This window comes from Maniola hyperantus, chromosome 4, assembly GCF_902806685.2.
Source record: "Maniola hyperantus chromosome 4, iAphHyp1.2, whole genome shotgun sequence".
NCBI lineage: Eukaryota > Metazoa > Arthropoda > Insecta > Lepidoptera > Nymphalidae > Maniola > Maniola hyperantus.
Window position 1 is genome coordinate 15847747 of NC_048539.1, and position 14545 is coordinate 15862291.

A 14545-nucleotide genomic window follows, 5' to 3' on the forward strand; every position below is an offset into this window, starting at 1 on the left:
AGCGCGAAAATTTAAATGCTATTTATAAAAGTACTTTACTAGCCTATTTAATATTTTTGAACATGTTTTAAAAAAATATCAATAATTCCATTAACGTTTGTTTAAAACATGTTTAAAAATATATATTACAAGACTGACTCTTTAAGATACTAAATTATAAAACACTATACCTAGAAATAAAAAGGTATTAAGGTTTTGTAAAGTATTTTATTTTCATAAATTCGTAACTAGGTACATAAAATACATACCCAAATTCAAGACCCACGAGATTGTGAAATAGGTAACGCTCAAATCCAAAATTTTTGGTTATTTACTTTTCATAACTTTCATATTACTACCACAACTGGTGTATTTCAACGATCTTCAAACTGGTGATTGCAAATTTGACAATTCGTAACTAGGTATATATTTCATCATCAGTCTTGATTTCTAAATGTTGTCCTACTATCTCTTTTCATTGTTTAAATGGTTTCATAGAGAGGAGTAGCCAGGTTTTGGAAAGCCATGCAAACATCTGAAAAAATAGTAACATAAAATATGCATTAGTCTATACTTACTTATTGTACTTAATTAGTTGATAGTTGATACCTATAATATAAAAATAACTTAGTCAATAAAGTTCAAAACAAATGTTGTAAGTACACTTAATTACAAAACAAAAAATTTACAGAATTAGTAGTTAATAATCCACAGCAATATGATAAATGCAAAAGTGTGTCAACCTGTCTGTATGCTAGCTTTTTACAGTAAATTTGTGTAACCGTATATGATGAAAGTTAGTACAGAGATAGCTTGCATCCAGGTAAGGACATAGGCTTCTTTTGTCACGGAAAAATCAAACAGTTCCCATGGGATTCTCAAAAACCCTAAATCCACGTAGACAAAGTGGTGGTCAGGCTATCTCTGTACCAAACAGATGATCTGTTTGGTACAGAGATAGCTTTCATCAGACGGTTGTAACTTGTAGGCCACTTTTATCCCGGAAAATTGGACTTCTCACGGGATTTCTAAAATAGTTTTTTCGAGCGGACGAAATCGCAGGAATTATATAGGTACCTAATGTCCTAATGGTGCCTTAATGGTGCACAGAGTTTGACTCATTGAAGTAATTTTGAGTTAGATTACGAGTGAGCTGATTTTATACTTACCGAATTAGTCACATCCAGACACACATCGAGATCTCCGTGGCATTTTTCTGCACAAATATATTCACGGAAAAATCATTTCACAAAGCAAAAACAAGTCCGTAATCCGTAGCCGTGGTCAGTCGTTCAGGCATGAATCGAGTCCGTAAATCAATCCTTAGAATATAGTTATCGAGGTGGTGAAAGGAAATACAGACTACAGAGTCCTGTTATTAAAGCAGGGTCAGATAAATTTAACAGAAATATAAATATTTACTACAGCAGACGAAAACATGAAAAGTTGGTTATAATCACAGAGGTTATAATTTATTAATGTCATTAAAATTACAGCAATGTGCCCGCCATCTGTTGACGTCTTTTGTAAACTCTTATCTATTTGTTTAGCCGTGCTCGCGCTTAGATGGCACCACAAGCGAATTTCAATTTGCGATTTTTTAATGTTCTGGAGTTGCACCCCTATGGTTGTTGCATAGAATACGTAGGTAACCAACTAACCAACTAAAAATTATTCAGCCCAAGTAATTTTTAAGTTTTTAAAATTTGTTCCATACAAATCGGGTTCAATTTTTATTACATCTTTTTATTATTTTATATTTAAATAATAATATTAAAATATTAACTAACTAGTTATGCTAGTGGTCGTTTAATAAAAAGAAATATCCTGCGGTAAAACCTAATAGAATTCTGTGAAAACTTTAAAAAGGCAAAATTAACCGACTGTTTTTAAATGGGCTACCTACGCCAGAAGATTTGTGCCGCTGCCCTTTCATTCCGCTCACTTGCTCGCCCTTTGTTTCACTAGGGAGGTTGCCAGCTCACTTCGCTCGCCAGTCGCCACCTCTTCCTTGGTGGTGATTGAGTAGAATGGTGGTGGTGGAGATAGTTAACGCCCACTTAGTTTTTTCTTTGTCATTTGTATGGGATTACGGAACAGAGAGAGCCCTATACTAACTTCTCTCCGTGGATAGAGTATCATCATGATCAACCCATCGCCGGCTCACTACAGAGCACGGGTCTCCTCTCAGAGTGAGAAGGGTTTTGGCCATAGTCTACCACGCTGGCCATGTGCGGATTGGTAGACTTCACACACCTTTGAGAACATTTTGGAGAACTCTCAGGCATGCAGGTTTCCTCACGATGTTTTCCTTCACCGTTAAAGCAAGTGATTTTCAATCAATCAAAACGCACATAACTCCGAAAAGTTAGAGGTGCGTGCCCGGGATCGAACCCCCGACCTCCGATTAGAAAGCGGACGTCCCAACCACTAGGCTATCACAGCTTTATCAGGATAGAGTATAGGAAAACAAAACTCTTTTGTCTCATAGAATGAGTAGTATGAAAACTGCCTAGCTAAGTTTAAAAAAAATATTCTGACAAAAGACAGAAGAACAACAGAAGACGTTAGAACAGAAAAATAGAATATCATCCGATAAAAAATAAAATCATGGGGCGTTTATTCGATTTCTTGCGTTTTATAATTATTGGTTTGTTTTTATTTATGTACACTACTAGCTCATGCTTTGGCGAAAATGTGAAGAAGAGCGTGGACGACGGTCAGGATGATGGCGTGGATGATGAACAAAAAGAAGATTCCATGGATATCGCTTCTGATCTCTCAGAGCCTTCACGTAACGTAACATTATGTACCCGGCGAAAGAATACGCAGATGCATGAAATTCGTCCGGCAAGCTTTAACCAGTTTCCCTTTATGGTAGCTTTGATGTCTCCTCGAGACCAATACGTTTGCGCTGGTTCCCTCATATCCAACGGTCTTGTACTTACCACTGCCCAGTGTACTGAATCTGTTAGCTATGTCCTGATGAATACTACAAAAGATAAAAAAGACAACAGTACAGTATCTTTGCATGTAATTAAAACTGAAAAATTCCCCTCGTATACTGGACCCAATTCAATAAAAAACGCTGCAATAATTTATACCGAAAAGCATAATAACACGATTGCTTCTAAAATCAATATCAGCAATTATACGTCTACGAGTGGAATTAACGAGGTAGAAGCTATAGGCTTTGGATTAAATGCTGATGTTGGGAAGGTCCGAGAATTACAGTACGTTGGATTAGATGCAAGAATTACCAGAGGAGATGTGATAGAAGGTTTTATCGATTGTATAGATACGAAAGTGCCTACCTGTTTCAAAGATAAAGGGGGACCTCTGATACATGATAACGAATTGATAGGATTAATTACTAAGGGTCAAGACGAATGCACCAACGAAATAGTGTCTACATATGCCATCAATAAACATATGATTGATGCTTTAGCAATATATACAGTTAAAGCTTGGCTGGATGAAAAAATTGCAAAACACGTAGAGCCAGGAGATGAACCGCTGGAGGGTTTTCCGAAAAAGCCAGCAGTTCGCGTGGGTGTTGTACACCGAATGACTAGTGCAGGGGACGACATTAAAGTCACTCCACTGTATTATCTATATCTACCGATGCTACTTGGTTTTAGTTACTATTAATTTAAAATACTTACTTAAAATTTTCTGTATTGATGTTTCTTGAATAAAACAATTTATTAATAGCAAATTTTTTACTCAATAGTTCCTTACATTTTACTTAAATTTTTATGATAAAAAAACCGGCCAAGTGCGAGTCAGGCTTGCGCACCGAGAGTTCCGTACTACAGTCGTATTTTTAACATTTTGACACGATAAATCGAAAACTATGACGCAAAAAAATAAATAAAAATCTGTTTTAGACGCACACGTGAAGCCCTTTCATATTATGATACCCCACTTGATATCTTACTTTGAAAATTGAAAACACTAATTATTAGTTCATGAGACCACAATTTAATTTTCTTTTTGTGTGATAAAACCACAAATTCACGGTTTTCAGATTTTCCCTCTTATGTCAGCTATAAGATCTACCTACGCCCAATTTCATGTAAGTCAACGGGAAGTAGGCCCTGTAGGTTTCTTGACTTCGCCAGCGACTTCGTTCGCGTAGAATTAGGTTTTATAAAAATCCCGTGGGAACTCTTTGGTTTTCCGGGATAAAAAGTAGTCTATGTCACTCTCCAGGTCTTTATCTATCTATACCTATGCAAAAATCACGTCAATCCGTTGCACCGTTGCGACGTGATTGAAGGACAAACCAACAAACAAACACACTTTCGCATTTATGATAAGGGTACTGATTTTATATTTTAACGCTTGGCTGCATTCAGACTTGCTGGCAAAATAATTTGGCTGGCAAGTCATGATGCAGCCTAAGATCAGATGCGGGCGCGCTTGCCTAAAAAATTGCCTACCTACCTACATTACTATCTAACGATTTATGTTTATAATTAATATAGATTTCTCTATTGTGTGTCAGTCGTTGCAACAGTGATAAAACTTGTTTAGTATGAACAGCTGTCCGAGCCGCAATTATCTGTGCCTCGATAGCATTATAGCAGTCACATGTTTTATGATTCCGATCTTTATATTGTTACGAGTTAGTGCGGCCGCACATAGCAGCTTGAAGCGTTGGCCGCTTCAAGTGATGCAGATGCAGGTTACCTCAAGATGTTAAAGTAAGTGATATTTAAAAGCTGTAAGTAACGAGTCATAGTAGCCCTGTGCGTCCACTCTTTCAAGCTATGTAATGTTTCAGTGAACATGTTTCACAAGTTTGAAATCACACTGGTACGATTCGAGCTAGGTCATCATGATCAACTCATCGCTCCGGCTTAGGCTAAGCGCGCACTGTGATGCGATTTTTTCCGCTTGTTCAATGCGAAATTTAATCGCAATGCGAATATTATTCCTACGCGCACCACGATTTATTTTCGCACCACGAAAGACAGGGAGCCGAAATCAGTGAACACTGTACCACCATGAAAACAAGACGTTAGACAAACATTTAATAAAATATATCAAATAGAGTGAACATGTTACATATCCTAACGATAACCTAGTTCAAATCACTTACGCAGCAAACCATCTTTGAAGGCTAAGTCACTAGGTCATAAGTCCAGCGCTCCGTCAGCAAGAAACTACCTCATTGCCATACGTGACTCCGCAACGAATTGGATTTAGCTATATTTTAACATTAAGGTATTTAAACCAAGTGAGAGATGTGAAGAGGGGCAGTCTGTCGTCACACCTCGACGCAGTCTCTTAGTTAGGTTAGATTAGATTTAGGTCGTCACCATGTAAAACTCTGCATCTAACCTCGGTGCAGAGTGCAGACGTTAGGTTAAGTTAAAATGTAAAGATTTAAGAATATAAATTTAGTAAAAGCCTATCTTCGTTTCCTTCAAAAATCCTTCTGGTTGCCGCTTACGTAACTAACATCTAAATATGGATTCAAAAAAGAAAATATGCATAATTTACTACTTAATATTACATAAAAGGATTGCGATTTTTCCGCAGTGCGCGGGACTTAAGTATCTTTCCATATAACACAAAAACACTTACAAATTCGTATCGCAGCGCAATTGCGAATATTAATCGCATGTGATTTTTTTTCGCAGTGCGTGGATGCTAATGTACTTAGATTTGCAATTTTTTTTCGCAACAATTTATTGTCGTTGTGCGCGCTTAGCCTTACTATTAGATGCCTTTAGGAATACTTGAAATTGTTTTCGCCACGTACGCCACGCGTCAGTACGCGAGGCCGGGCCGCCTTCCACAACTAATTCGGTCAGAGGACGTGCGTGTTCCATACCGCGATTCATTAATTTCACACTATAAACCACTAATAATTTATACGATGTTTACTCTAATAATTAACGAACTTTTTTCCATAAAATTAACTAAAAACCGCTGCCACCATGCCATGTAATGAAACACGCATAGTTGAATCAATACCTACTGCTTTATTCAATACATACATTTAAGTACAATTATTTATTTTCATTCTACTCACATACACCACAGAGCACAGGTCTCCTCTCAGAACGAACGAGAACAGTTTACGCCACAGTTCCGCTGGCCAAGTAAGTGTGGATTGGCAGATTTCACACACTTTTGAGAACATTATGGAGAACTCTTAGGCATGCAGGTTACCTCATGATGTTAAAGCAAGCGATATAATATCAATTAAAAGCTGCTAAAGGCTAGATTATTAAATCAAGGCATAGCAGCCCAATTTGCGGCCAGCCTTTCAAGCCTTTCAGCTGTAACGTCCGGCGTATTTAACAATGCTTTGTTTTGTTCCAATGAACATGTTTTACAACTTTTAAATTGCACAAGTATGAGTTAGGTCACCACGATCAACCCATCGCCGGCCCACTACTGAGCACAGGTCTCCTCCCAAAATGAATGAGAAGAGTTTAGGCTGCAGTCCACCACGCTGGCCAAGTGCGGATTGGCAGATTTCACACACTTTTGAAAATATTATGAAGAACACTTAGGCATGCAGGTCACATCACAATGTTGAAGCACGGTCCGGCGTATTTAACAATGCTATGTTATGTTATGTTCTATGAACATGTTTTACTACATTGAAATCACATAGGTACGAGTAACTAAGCATTGTTGTGTAAATAAACGACTTTCTGACTTGATATATTCACGAGCTAAGCCCAAATTTTTATAAACGTTTCGAATAGAGTTCCCGGAGCCTCTGTCAAGTGCGACTCAGTCTCGCGCACGAAGGGTTCCCTACAATTGGACAAGAATTAACACTTTTTAACATTTATTAAAGCTGTGATAGCCTAGTGGTTAGGACGTCCGCCTTCTAATCGGAGGTAGGGGGTTCGATCCCTGAAGCCAATAACGACAATTAAGATTGTACAACAATCACTAGAATCGCACAAATTCATTTGTGCGATTCTAGAATCTAGTTGCAACAATGCATTGTAGCCAGAGGCCCTCGGTGATTGTTGTAGATAATAGTGAGCGAGCGTCAACCAATCACAGGTGATTGCGATCGCGATATTGTAGCTGTCATTCTACCGCAATTGCACAGCAGTAGGGCGATTGTCTAAAACCTGCATCAATCATTATTACAATCTCAATTGTTCTGATTGGCTGAATTTGTGCGATTCTTGTTGCAACAATGCATTGTGGCCAATAGTGAGCGAGCATTAACCAATCAGAGATGATTGTGATCGTGACATTGTAGCTGTCAAACAACCGCGGTAGGGCCACATGCAGGCGCCGGATACATTAATAGCAGTGGCCTCGTCTAGGACAATAGCGTGGCTTGCTTCCTCTTTCAAAATGAGATGATTAGCTAGATTGTTATTAATCATGTTAATAAGGACGATACACTTCGTGTACCAGGGGCCTTTTTTAGGGTTCCGTGCCCGAAGGTGGTTAACGGGATCCAATTTTTAGGGTTCCATGCCTCAAAAGGAAAAAAGGAACCCTTATAGGATCACTTTGTTATCTGTCTATCTGTCCGTCGTGTCTGTCAAGAAAACCTATAAGTAGGGTAGGTAGGTACTTCCCAGTTCCCGTTGACCTAGAATCATGAAATTTGATAGGTAGGTCTTATAGCACAAGTAAAGGAATAATTCCGAAAACATGAATTTGTAGTAACATCACCGTCCGCTGCGCCAGATCCTTCTTTCCACGCACGTGCAAACTGTGGAACCAACTCCCATCGGCGGTGTTCCCACTAGATTATAACATGGGGTTATTCAAGGGGCGGACCAACAAATTCCTAAAAGACCGGCAACGCATCGGCGGCTCCTCTGGTGCTGCAAAGTGCAAATGTTCATGGGCGGCGGTAATCACTTAACATCAGGTGACCCGCCTGCTCGTTGGCTCGCTATATCTATTAAAAAAAAAAAAAAACATCGCAAAAAAAAATTAAAACGTGTTCATGAACAACTATTAGTATTTACAATTTTCAAAGTAATATAACTATACCAAGTGGGGTATCATATGAAAAGGCTTTACCTGTATATTCTAAAACAGATTTTTATTTATTTTTGTGTATAATACTTTTTGTTATATCGTGGAAAATGTCAAAACAACACCAGAGTACGGAACCTTTGGTGCGCGAGTCTGACTCGCACTTGGCCGGTTTTTTACGGAATACCTAGGATTATGTAGTAGGTAGTACCTACTACATAATCCTAGAATATGGCCTAAATTTATAAAATTTCAATTCAAATGAGAGCCAAACTGCGTTTGTTTGCAACTCACTACGGATAAAACCCTCTTGCTTTATTCGATTTGATGGTTATTTAGCGAGGTCATAACTTATACTAACAAAGTTCTGAGGTGTAGGTTCTGATTCTGAGATATCCAAATAAAGATATTATGCTGCAGGAAAGATAAGTCATTGTAAGTACCTATTAGGTAGGTAGGTACTTAGACAAACCGGCGCTTCTCAGAAACCTATTGTTTGCCATGTCGAGTCCAGCGCAAACAAAGGGCGTACGTATTTGAGGATCTTGTGAAACTACAACGAGCTAGTGAGGTGCCTATATGGATGGCGTCTTTTCAAAGAACGCCTATTTTAATTTAAGGTTTAGTAGGTAGGTATAAATGTGATTTATGCTATAAATTGCATAATTATTGTGCAGGTACTTCTGGATAAAGTAGCTTCCTTCTAATCGTGAAAGAATTATTAAAATCGGTTCAGTAGTTTCAGATCGTTTAAATACAAACAAACAAATAAGTTATGTTGTTTATATTATGTTGTTCATAAAAGAAAGATAAAACTAAGATTCGAAAATAAAATAAAAATGATTATAATATCGTGCATAGATTATGATTAGTGATTTGAAGAGCGATAAAGTAAAAAAATAGACCAAGTTCTTATAAGAAGTACCAATTATTTTGTTAGGAAATTAAATAAAATTAATAAGGAAAAAATTAGCATGAATAAAGTAGAAAATCGAAAAAGTGGAAAAATAGGCCAAGTACTTATCTTACCTATTATTTTTAGGGTTCCGTACCTCAAAAGGAAAAACGGAACCCTTATAGGATCACTTTGTTGTCTGTCTGTCTGTCAAGAAACCTACAGGGTAGGTACTTCCCGTTGACCTAGAATCATGAAATTTGGCAGGTAGGTAGATCTTATAGCTGACATTTGGGGAAAAATCTGAAAACCGTGAATTTAGGGTTAGATCACACAAAAAAAAATTGTGGTCATGAACTAATAATTAGTATTTTCAACTTTCGAAGTGAGTGACTATATCAAGTGGGGTATCATATGAAAGGTCTTCACCTGTACATTTTTTCAGATTTTTCATTTATTTTTATGCATCATAGTTTTTGAATTATCGTGCAAAATGTCGAAAAAATACGACTGTAGTACGGAACCCTCATTGCGCGAGCCTGACTCGCACTTGGCCGGTTTTTTTAGTTAATTAAAATTTTCATGTAGGCATATTGTACAATTTAAAAAATCAATCAATAAAAATTATGTAGCCAAAGCCTGTTGTTTTGTCAATTACCTACATGATAATGAATACAAACTTATGAAATTACGTATTTTTTATTCGACAGTCGACACACACTTTTTTGTAGATTAAATAAATAAATAATCTTGATACAATAAATTGAGTACTTAGCGCCATCTCGTATCGTTCGACTTATCTTGCAATCTACAAACTTGATATAGATCATAGTAGATGGCGTTAGTAGTTACAAAACTATAGAGAACGGTCAATCAGTCAATAATATAGATACCTATAGGCGCTTTGTATTGATTTCATCATTAGATTTATTTGGACTACTTTTTTTTCTCAGTGGATGAATCCATCATAAAGATCAATAAAACATAAAATTAATGTGGCAGTAAATATATTCAGAAAATATCAACCATAATCGCTCGATTTCGATTTTCGTCAGTAGGTATAAAAAGTAGGTGTATAGACAAGTGTATCGAGTAGTAAAAGGTTACAGTATCATCGATAACCAATTTCTATAACTGATCTCTTAACACTAATAGTTCATTATTGCTTTATACAATATCGTATCGAGTATAACATTCGATAACAATGATATCATTACATTAGATAACTATCTAAAACTTAGGAATAAGCCAGCCGTCGCACACTCGATCAATCTCGTACACGATAAACACTTAATTTAGATATAATAATAATTACATATCACAATGAGACGTCCCTTCAACGCAATTCACTCTCACACAAACAATAATACAAAATACAAAAACGAAGGCACGAGATCTATCTATTTCATCTACGACTACGTAAACATGTTCTAAAAAATTTAGTCTAAATGCACGCGCACATCGGCACGCATCAGTCGAAGTTGCCCGGGAGAAGATTCCAACTAACATAATTTTATATCAGTAATATAAAGAGTTTTAAAGCGGTTCTGGAATACAATGACTGGTCCGACGGAGGTCGTTCCCCGCGTCGGCTGTAGGTAATGGAATGTAGCCGCGCGGCCGCTCCCGGCGCTCTTTGTGCGCGACGCGGCGCGGCAGGTAGCGGCGCCGCGGACCGCGCTCGTTGCTCGTCACAACCACGGGCACTACACCTGCTACACTGTGTCCTTTCCTTCGAACTTCTTCGCCAAGTCACCCATCAGTTCTTTGTAAATCAGCGGATCTATATTCTTCCCCAATTGGTACAGTACGAACCAGTCTCCAATTTGCAGTTTCCGGGCCACCGTCTCCACTTGCTCCTGTGGTGCGAGTCTGCTGCGCGCCCGCAACAAGTACAAGCGCACTCTCGGCCCCGCCACGACAGCTGCACGGTAGATCAACGAGATGCCACTGAGAATCGACAGGATGATGAACCAAAACCACAGGAATACGTAGATCTTTTCGTTGACAATGTTCAGCGGCAGAACACAAAGCCCGTCGAATTTCTGCACGGTTCCCGATGGACCGTATTTGTGGAAGGTGCATTTGGTCACTTTAGGGAACACCCGTGCCATTGGGTCCTCTCTCTCTTCCGGTTCCATTTCCGTGAAGCGAACGACATCTCGGCCGTACGTCGAGAACTCACCGTCCAAGAAAAAGTCCATAAAGTAAATCTGCCCTACCACGTTTATAAAGTTCAATACTTCACAAATGAAGAAGCGGAATGCGTAAAAGTTTTGTGTGTGCAAGTTCGTATAAAAGTAGTCGACGAGCAATTTCTTTCGATCCGTTTTGCATTCCTCGCCGACTATCGGGCAATTCAGATCCAGCACGAGCATCTTTACGCGTCCTCCTTCCCATGTCTTCCACAGATAGCGGGGCACATAAAAAAGAATTGCTTGAAAAAACAACACGAAACACACCCACTGGTAGTATTTGTGATATTTCATCTCATCCTGTCCATCTACGTGAGATGCGACGCCGGGTTGGGCGAAATCCTTCCCTACGCGCCCCACTAGCCGGTTCGGAATCGTAAACGTCGAGTAAATCCAGCAGTAGGTGTCCATTACGGCGAACGGGATTTCGTCGACGATGCAGTCTATGGGGTCCCCGATGTACTGCCGCGACGTGACGAGCAGCGAGAAAGCGATCAGGATGATCACGGTGGCCTTGTAATGAAGACGGAACACATTGTTGTCGATGCACACAGAATCGAGCTTGAGAAGGCCCTTCACGGAGCCGAAAACGTCAAACATGGCGGTTGAACTAGCCGCGGGCGCGCGGCGCGTCGATCGCGGTAATCGAGGAGTCGGGCGTGCGCTTCGCCCTCGTGTCGAGTGCGGAATGCTGGTGGGGCCGGGGGCGAGGCGAGACTGGCGCGGGGGGCGGACGAGGGGCCTGTGGGGCAAGGGGGCTCGCCTTCCCCGCGCACGCAGTCGCAGTCTTCAGCTTCTCGCTCGGATCAACGACACAGCACTGACCCTATTTCCACCTATATTCGTGGCGTCATCTGGTAGCCGTCGCCGCTAGCTACGCATCTCAAAACAAGCATTAAAATTACTCGTGGCATTACGGACAGCGGGTACAATTAAATACGCACTTATCTATTGATTGCATCATTTAACGAGTTTCCAAAGAGATGCCAATGTGGCCTGCGATGAATTTTGATAGACACGAAATGTTTAAAAAAGTTTCATATTATGTTCCCTCTACTGATATTCAAGACGAAAAGTAGGCTAGGTATATATTTTTATCATAATTTGCAACTAAGATCGGAAGTACATATTTTAGTAATTAATTTCAGAATTTAGTAGAGTAGATTTGGATATTTGTACAATAATATACCTAGGCCATTCACACAATGCATTACGCAAGGGTGTTTATAATGCAGGGGTAGAATAGCAAACCATAGCAAACCGTGATATTGTGTTGGACATCCCTTTCCCCATTAAGCAAGGGCTAGAAATGCTCTATTTTTATTTACTCTTTTTATGTTTTAAATATTCAAGGCAGCTGGCGTCACTGGCCAAAGTTCAAGTATTGCATTACCTTACGTAAACTTTTGCAGAATTAAATGACAATTAAGTAGTTTAGTCGACCAGTGCGGAGTAGTTTACAAAAGTAATCTTTTTGTAGGTAGGTAGGTAAGTCTTCATAATTTTAATGAATTGAAACCGTTTGCAAGTAAAGTACCTATCTTTACTAACATAATATATATGCGCCTAGAGTACGCAACAGGTAGATGAAGAAACATTCACATTATGAACGAGTAAGTAGTTCAATTATCAATTCTGCTCCAACTAGGTATGATCAAAACTGGTCCACCAGAATACAATTGACGTGATCCTAAATTCGCGTTCAAAGTTTTCACAAAATGTTTTTTTTAGGAAACTTGGCTTTTTCACTGCAGTGCAGCGTGCACCTGTCTGGCCGTTCTTATTCTAACAAAGAGGTTAAAATTACTACACTGCCTTCTAATTATTATAGGATTCAAAGTTATTGGGTGCTAAGAAGTAGGAAACAAAACATTATAAGCGCCATGAAATATTTTCTGACACTGACTTTTCGTACTGTACCTACCTGCGCAGATCCGCTCTCACATCCCACTTCTCGGCCGCCAATAAAAAAAAATTACAAAAAAAATAAAAACCGACTACGATACACAAACACTAATAATTGAAAAATAATTTAATTTATTACCGAATATATTATGTATACAAGAGTTAATATTATAGTTCCATAATAATATTTTTTGGTGCCGGTGCCAATTAGCTTTAGCTGCGCGAATCGTCTAGACTTCATATTTTTATGAGACTCCACAATGGCACCTCATTGGCACCGACCCAAAAAAATATTATTATGGAACTATATTAACTCTTGTATACATAATATATTCGGTAATAAATTAAATTATTTTTAAATTTTTAGTGTTTGTGTATCGAAGTCGGTTTTTATTTTTTTTGTAAAAAAATTTTATTTCACAATTTTTAGTGGCCCCATGGTAATAAAATATGCTATGCATGGTTAAAAATTAGGGTTATTATTATTATTATTATTATTAAAAATCTACTGTTTACTAAGCTATTACACTGATCGCGAGCAATTTACTCTTATTCGTTGAGGAGTTCCATTATCTATCTTCGAAGATGTTCATCAGATCTTCACCAAATTTAAATGGGACCAACTTTGAAGTATACCTACCCTTTCAAACAAAAAAAAATTTTCAAAATCGGTCTAGGCGTCTTCGAGTAATCCGGGAACATACATAAAAAAAAAAAAAAAGATTGCGACGAATTGAGAACCTCCTTTTTTTGAAGTCGGTTAAAAATAATGAATCGCACTTAGATAGTTAGGTGCCATATTGCATTGTTCTATGATCATTAAATCTAGCTAATTTAAAAAGTTTTTTACCCCACTTTTTACCTGATTCTATGTCAATTTCTTGGGGAGGTTTCTCTGCGTGTCCCTCTGACTAGTATGGGGCACAGTGGACGAGGCGAAGGATGAGACGTGGGCGCGACGTGCGCGGGATTATGTTGTCGCCCGTTGGGTCTCCTGGGGACGGGAGGTGCACATAGTTGGTGCAACTCGGGCGTGCGGTGGGTACCCGGCGGAGGGTCCGCCTCGGCGGACTATGCCAGGTTCTCAGATATTTCCGACGGGTGTGATTATAATATATTTATTAATGTCAGACAGCTTAAAAATTAACAACATCTTTACCTAGTTTATCGTAAAAATATGATAGTCCAGCTTTGCTTAAACTGCTTTGTACCTTTATGAAAAATATACCTACCTATACTCGGTACTTAAATAGGCTTACTTTTATCGACTCATTAAATAAATAATAGGTAGGTAGGTACCTACCTACATCAGCGTAAAATATTTTATTTTTAGCTTCTTTATGTAAAAAATAACATAATACCTACTTACCCTACTTTAGTAAGCACTTTCACCAACTCATTAGAACAATACCTACCTACGTCATTCACCAGGATTTTCATTGGTAGAGAACTTTACATAGGTTGTACCTACATTTTCTTCAGAATTTTGAGTCTTTTGTGTTTTACATAATTTAGGTAGGTATTTAGGTAGGTAGGTAGGTAGTAGGTATGTACCTAGTGCATTTTATTTCATGATATAAGTATTAGG

The 14545-nt window shown here is 38.6% G+C and overlaps 2 protein-coding genes across 2 annotated transcripts; one reads left to right on the forward strand and one right to left on the reverse strand.

Annotated features, from left to right (window-relative positions):
* Positions 1-2525: 2525 nt before the first annotated feature.
* On the forward strand, positions 2526-3630 carry LOC117997125 (trypsin alpha-4-like). The gene has a single exon (XM_034985299.2). It carries the CDS (start codon positions 2590-2592, stop codon positions 3628-3630), a length of 1041 nt encoding a protein of 346 aa, XP_034841190.1. The 5' UTR covers positions 2526-2589.
* Positions 3631-9847: 6217 nt separating this feature from the next.
* On the reverse strand, positions 9848-11833 carry Inx2 (innexin 2). Its single transcript, XM_034985298.2, has one exon. The coding sequence runs from the start codon at positions 11650-11652 to the stop codon at positions 10573-10575; it is 1080 nt and encodes a 359-aa protein (XP_034841189.1). The 5' UTR covers positions 11653-11833; the 3' UTR covers positions 9848-10572.
* Positions 11834-14545: the final 2712 nt, after the last annotated feature.

Excerpts from the sequence above, each read along its gene's own strand:
- Inx2 (XM_034985298.2), bottom strand. The coding sequence starts at position 11,652 with ATGTTTGACGTTTTCGGCTCCGTGAAGGGCCTTCTCAAGCTCGATTCT.
- LOC117997125 (XM_034985299.2), top strand. The coding sequence starts at position 2,590 with ATGGGGCGTTTATTCGATTTCTTGCGTTTTATAATTATTGGTTTGTTT.